We start from the raw sequence: 7,204 nt of genomic DNA on the forward strand, positions 1-7,204 counted from the left end.
TGCTGCAAGGCATTCTCAGATTATAGTATGTGTGAGAAAATATTTGTGCTCTAAGTATCTGTTAACGCTTGAAGTCCTGGAGGATGATGTAAAACATCTTTCCACAATCAGTCCTGGGCACTTGCAGCAACTGAAGGGTTAAACTTACCTGCAAACGCTAAACAGAAGTAGACCAATCAAGGCTGAGATATTAGTGGATCTGCCATATTCAGTGCTAAACTCTGTCAATCAAGAGTTCATAGGCAAATGGGTGCCTGGGGCTGGGTTCTTTTGACACTCCCCCAGCTGAGTTTCTATTGGTGCAATTCAGACTGCCTCCTGAGTTGGTTTATGTGTGAGCAGTGAGTGATTGACTTTATCAGTCCAAGGACATTACTCAGTTGGAGAGGGTGAACTGTTTCCAGGATTTTCGGAAGCAAAAGGAATTAAAAGAAAACTTTTTTTTCCTGAACATTCCACATGAACTGTATCCAGTGCTGACCACAGATCAGAACTGCACTGCTCAGCTCATTCATGACAATGCTATTAGATGGAGGACCGCAGTTTCCCACCCTGGGAGTTGGTGGGTTTGGGACAGCTCGCCATCATGAGATGTCCAACCGAGATGCTGGCATGGGGCTTAATCCATTTACTGAGCCTTCTCATGCTGCGGCTTTTAAGCTCAGTCCAGCCAGTCATGATCTCTCCTCAAGCCAGAGCTCAGCTTTTACCCCACAGGCTTCTGGATATGCCAATTCGCTTGGACATCATGCTGGGCAGGTGCCATCTTATGGTGGTGCAGCCTTTAACTCCACACGCGATTTCCTTTTCCGAAATCGGAACTCTGGAATTGCGGAATCAACCTCTGCAGGTGGTCAGCATGGACTTTTTGCCAGCCATGGTCCCCCAGGAATTGGTGAGCCCCCAGGACACCTGATCTTCCCTGGACTTCATGAACAAAGTTCCAGCCACGGATCATCCAATGGACATATGGTCAATAGTCAAATGCATTTAGGACTCAGGGGAGATATTTTTGGGCGTCCAGATCCTTACAGGGCAGTGCCCAGCCCAAGGACAGATCATTATGCTGCTGCCCAATTTCATAATTATAATCACATGAATATGAGCATGAATGTAGCTGCTCACCATGGCCCTGGGGCTTTCTTTAGGTACATGAGGCAACCCATCAAACAAGAGTTATCGTGTAAGTGGCTTGAGGAATCACCAATGAACCGTCCTCAGAAAACCTGTGACAGGACATTTAGCAGCATGCATGAACTGGTTACACATATGACAATGGAACATGTTGGGGGTCCAGAACAAAGTAATCACATATGTTACTGGGAGGAATGTCCCAGAGGAGGTAAATCTTTTAAAGCAAAGTATAAACTAGTGAATCATATCAGGGTGCACACAGGAGAGAAACCCTTTCCATGCCCCTTTCCTGGATGTGGGAAAATCTTTGCACGCTCAGAAAATCTCAAGATCCACAAAAGAACTCATACAGGTAAGGCACTATTTTTTCTTTTGCTTGAATAATAGATATTATAGCAACATAAATATTTTGTGCATGTGACTAATTGATTTGAGATTATTTTTTAGTTTACAAAATGCAAGTACATTTATGTACATATATCTACATAGGCATTCATTTTATCAATTCTGTTTCTGTTAATTCAATGCTACATTCTGTTAAAAACAAAAAACATAAAAACTGTTTTTATATGGCAAAGATACTGTGAAATATTTTACAGAATTTTAACATTTTCTGTGATGCTAAAAACAAAAATAAGATTTTTCTAAGAACATGTGTATTAGTATTCTAGGAGTTCAGTTCCCACTTTCTCAAAAGTTAACTATACAAATGCTAATTAAATCTAATTTTCACTTACTTCCGATCATTTTTTTACCCTTGATTGGCACATCTTCTAATTAAAGCAGGGATACGTTTGTCAAAGTATTTTTATTAGGAATTCTTTGATTAATTAAACTGCTTAACAATAAAATGAATCTGTTATATGCGAGTAACTCCTTCCATATCTTTTAAACGACACGTATTTTAACCCCTTTTTTTTAAAAAATACTGTACATAATTTGAAACTCTTTGTTGCTTTACTAGTAAGCACCCAAGGCTATACTTTTTTAACACTCATTTAAAGTGTATCGTTGTATTTACAGGCCACAAATTTAAAGTTAATTGAATTTGGTTATAACACAGGAGACAGCAGATTGCCTGACCTGTTTTATAAGATTTGTATGGGTGTGTTATTGTATTTTATGAAGTGTAAATTTGTCTTGTTAAATATTTCATTGTAAACTGCTGATATCGTATGGGAGTATTTAGGAAAGAGACCAGTCTCAGTCAACAAAGTGAATTTCGTTAAGTGAAATCAGACGGATAAACTGTAGAACCTAGTCATACAATTATGTGAAAAAAATATCTTGCAGCTTTCAGTCTTCTAACATATTTTCTGCATATTTTTCCAGGTGAGAAGCCATTCAAGTGTGAGTTCGAGGGATGCGATAGAAGGTTTGCAAACAGCAGTGACAGGAAAAAACACATGCATGTGCACACGTCAGATAAGCCATATATCTGCAAAGTGTGTGATAAATCCTACACTCACCCCAGCTCCCTAAGAAAGCACATGAAGGTAAGTTTTATTGTTCTGAATTAACATACAGTACTTCAATTGTGTACAAATTATTTGTGTGATTTTTAGATATAAAAATGGGGAATTCCACTGAATGTTTAATGAACAGATAACATGCTGGGAAGGTTCCATATTGAAGCAATGTTTCCTTTAACTCTTAAATTCCATCATCACTTAACCAGTTGTGACTCACTACAAAGCTAAACTTTGATTGATCACATAAACAATTTCATATTTTTATGCTTTATTTACACATTCTATATGTATCCACTCAGTTCAGGATGTATTTACGGCCTTACAAATTACATTTGTTTTGAACATTTGAACAAATTATAGTTGTATCTAATTTATTACTCTGTTTTAGGTTCATGAATCACAAGGGTCTGATTCTTCTCCTGCTGCCAGCTCAGGGTACGAATCTGCTACCCCACCAGCAATGGTTTCTGCCAACAGTGAGGAACCTTCCAAAAATTCTTCAGCAACACATCAGACTAACAGCAACTCTCATAACACAGGACTACTTCCATCTAATTTTAATGAATGGTATGTTTGAGCAAAATGTACAGAGGCCTAGTCATGCTCAACAAAAGGACCAAAAAAAGAGAATACAATTTTTTTGTTGAACCAAGGCGGAAATGGAATTTACCACACAAGCAACAGTATAGGGCTTCATATTGTTAAAATCATTTACCAACATTTTTAAAGATGGCTGCGGACTAACGATGCCCTTTTCTCAGGATCTAAACACATTTTTTGGCGTTTGTATTTCTTCTGATTTTATGTTCTCCCCTTTTCATTTTAAAACAACTTCACTCTTTTTTTTTTTTTAAAGAAATTAAGAGGTTTTTAGCTGATGTATTTAACATGAAAATTCTCCACCTTGTTGGTGATTGTTAAACTCTCACATTCTTAAACAGTGCCAAAGTCTTGTTATGTCTTGAACCTAACTCAAAGCATTACACTTGTGAATGTACTCCTTGTCTTATAGGGTCAAAGCTGTTGTGTGGTATATTTTCAGAAATGGGGATGTGATGTTCATACACAGATTGTGACCGTTTAGTACAGTTGCCTTTTGTAACAACTTTTGTAAATACATATCCACGATGCCATATTTATCATTTGTAATTTAATTATTGATACAAGTGCCGGGAACTGAACAATATTTATGAAAAAAAAAAGTTTTTCTAACAAAACTCTGTATAGCTTTTGGTTATAACTGCTTTAGCATTAAAATGTATTGTTTTGAAGAATTCCCATTTAAACTGTCTAACAAATGTTTGTTTACTTCATGCAACACTGAAACTAATGAAAATATTCTGATTCTGCTGTATTAATTGGACATCAAAAACTATAATTTTTCAGCTTGTTTGGGCAATACTTGTAGATATATGAAATATTTAAGATAAGATCCTATTTATTTTGAAGAATAAAGTATAACTGAAGTACTCGTTGACATTTGGCAGGTAAATCAAATATTTCTAATCAATTCAGCTAGGTACAATGACATCTCTATCTTGAGCTTCAAAGAACAATATCTGTGCTTTCTGTTCCCCTATCTGCAAAATGCAAAGCTTGTGATAGGTTCAGTTTTATCATGTACCCAAAAGGAGTAAGGTTCATGTTCAGTAATGCACTTGCTAATTTACATAGCTATGAAAATTGCTACATTTTGGTAGTTTATTTAGTAAAATCCCCTAGTCCTCTGTAGGCCCAATATCAAATTGAAATCTAAAGTATGTCTGGCTATGCTGCAAACTGCAAAATTTATAATTGTATCACAGATAATATGCTCACATAAGGCTAAATATTTGTTCCTGCTTTGGGATTTTTTTGCAGTGGAATACTGTATACCCTTTTTACACAAATATCATACACCATTGTAACTTAAACTGGAATTAGCTAGAGGTCCAATTCCTAAATATTAATCATTCTTTATTTTCAATATTTTATTTATCACAGCCCCAATAAAAAAAATATTATACATAGCTTTCTTTACCTTCCATTGCTAATTATTGTTTTAAATAATTGATTCAAAACCTACATTATTGTAATTTGGCAATATACTACCAAAATCAGCATTTCTATTACTGGAACACGTATTAGTGTTTTGATGATTAATCATTATTCATTTTTCCATCACAAGTACTAGACCAGCTATGTTCACTATTCCAGTGTAAGTGTGACTTTTCCAAAATATCAGAAGCAGACTATAAGGATTCTCAAAGAGTTTCCAGGTATATTATTTAGTTGTCAGACAGAGCTATAAAATCACCCTGCATTACGCTGAGTAAAATCAAAATGTCATTATTATCTAGATGTTACAGACTTTTAGCATTTGGGTATTTAAAGTACAGCAAAAAGGCAATGAATGCAGTTGCAAAACAACTTAATGGAATTTATAGGAAGGCCCTGAGAAGATAATTGTAAAACAAAGCATTTGCTCTTTATTCAACAAAGAGAACACATTTGCATTCTGGCACTTTTTATAAATATATTGTTTTGATCCAATTTAACTAAGTTCCTGCCTTCATACATATGCTCCAAAGATTTTAAAATGGGGCTTTGATTAGGACATTGTAATGTAGATTTAAAAAAACATTGGGGAAAGTACCAAACAAATCCATCATGTAAATGAGCTAAGCAATCCAATGATACTGTGGAACATGTTAAAGAAAGAAGAAGTGCAGTTTGACTACTACAAGTACATGAATGGGGGTATGTAACATTAGGATAAATGAATTTTTGTTTATTCAGATATGTCAGTCTCTACTGAATTCAGCATTTTGATAAAGAGTCCATTAGTTTGTCATTAAAGTTAGTTTTCAGAACAGCATCTGGATGTAAAGCATCTAGCTAAGCCCATGCTGTGCACCATTCGTTTGCAACAGTTACGGTTACAGTTACAAAGTAACCTACGCCAGTTCATAGTATGGTATGTTCTGGCATAAATGTACAAATCCCTGAGCTAAACACAAATAAAAAAAAAATACTTAGCTGAATATCAGAGCAGAGGAAATGTTTCTACACTGAAAGCAACAATGATTTTTTTTTTACATTTTGACAAACTGACAATCCTATATTTGGGTGAAACCCATCCAGTGACAGACGTAAGACTATATGTATATACAAAACCCATTTAGTTCTGCTGTTTGTTCAAAGCATAGCACAGGACTAGTAAGATAAAAGTATGTAAGTATACTTTAATTGCCAAATATATTTTAAGAAAATATACTATCCTTAAAATCGTGAACTGCACTATACTTTCTCTGTCATTCACACAATTGGTGCCATCATATGCTATGTCATATCAATATTTTCCTTAGAATTAATGATATTTTATTTCTGGGTGCATGTGCCTATACATTTTAGAGAATACATTCTGGTATCTGGTAGCTTCTTGCAAGACACAATTTCAAGCAAGAAGTTTTAGAATTTCTTGAAGGATTCATGAGAGAAGGATGTTGATGTTTAGGCCGAAAAGCCTAACTCTAAATCGTATTAGCAGCTTACTGGATGTGCCGATGAAGTGAGTGATCCAATTGATGTTAATAGAAATAAAAACAGATGGATGTGGTGGAAGTGGAAATATTGGTATAGACACGAGAAGAAGACAAAATTATATTTTTTCTGGCTATCTGAAGTATTTGCAGTAATATTATTCTGCTGTGCATCAGTCTGTAATACACTTTGGATAACAATCACAGCTTCAAGAAATAAACATTGCCAGGTTGAATGAAAATTAATTGTACTCATTTGCTAAAATAAAATAATTTTTCTACAGAGTGCAACATTTTTCTTTGATTACATTGTTTGGCAAGATAATAATTTATTTTTCATGATTTTACTTTCATTTTGCTGTTTAGCATTCAAAGGCTTTAAAACAGATTTACTTAGTTTTATGTGAGACAAAATGCCAGCTTATGGCAGCTGTCATTCACTAAATTAACTCATGCCCTGTTGCTGCATTTTGTGATGATTCATATGTGTTCTGAGCCTTTCTCTCCTCCCAGGTCCTGAATATGATTAACTTGTATAGAATGCTTTTAATCTCAAAATGGAAGGCAAAGACAAAGGTTTTTTTTTTACACAATTAATAAACATCTCAGTTTAATCTGGGCAGCTGCAATTTCTTCTATATTTTTTAAAATGAGTCTGAAGCAGTTTTTAACCAGCCTAAAAAAATTGTATAGTTTGGTATGAAGTTCAGCTGGAAAAGAGTGGCAGCTAAAATTATGTATGGGCTTCCTTATGTGGATGGAATAATTATTCACAAACTTTAACACTACAGTTATGGCAGTCTATTATATATCTGATTGTGATACATCATGTGTGTTTTGTTTATAGGCTTGCAAGTATATGTGTTGTTCATATTTTAATCAAATTGCCATCCAGGGGCCTTAGTAATAAAACTAGTCAAGCAAGATTTGTGTGCACTGACATAGCCCTGGTACACCTCTGTATTTCATAGGGGGATTCTCCCTTACTGCTAATAAATAGCAATAACCAGACTCAATATCACTGTGTTGCATAGTGCAATCATCCTAATAGGTTTTATGTATAAACCATATGTATTC

The 7,204-nt window shown here is 35.0% G+C and overlaps 1 protein-coding gene across 1 annotated transcript; it reads left to right on the forward strand.

Annotated features, from left to right (window-relative positions):
- Nucleotides 1–314: 314 nt before the first annotated feature.
- zic3.L (Zic family member 3 L homeolog) lies at nt 315–6,410 on the forward strand. The gene is made up of 3 exons (XM_018230036.2): nt 315–1,486; nt 2,467–2,630; nt 2,995–6,410. The coding sequence occupies exons 1-3, from the start codon at nt 514–516 to the stop codon at nt 3,181–3,183; spliced, it is 1,326 nt and encodes a 441-aa protein (XP_018085525.1). The 5' UTR covers nt 315–513; the 3' UTR covers nt 3,184–6,410.
- The last annotated feature ends 794 nt before the right edge of the window (nt 6,411–7,204 follow it).

Source organism: Xenopus laevis, chromosome 8L (genome assembly GCF_017654675.1).
Source record: "Xenopus laevis strain J_2021 chromosome 8L, Xenopus_laevis_v10.1, whole genome shotgun sequence".
Classification (NCBI taxonomy): domain Eukaryota; kingdom Metazoa; phylum Chordata; class Amphibia; order Anura; family Pipidae; genus Xenopus; species Xenopus laevis.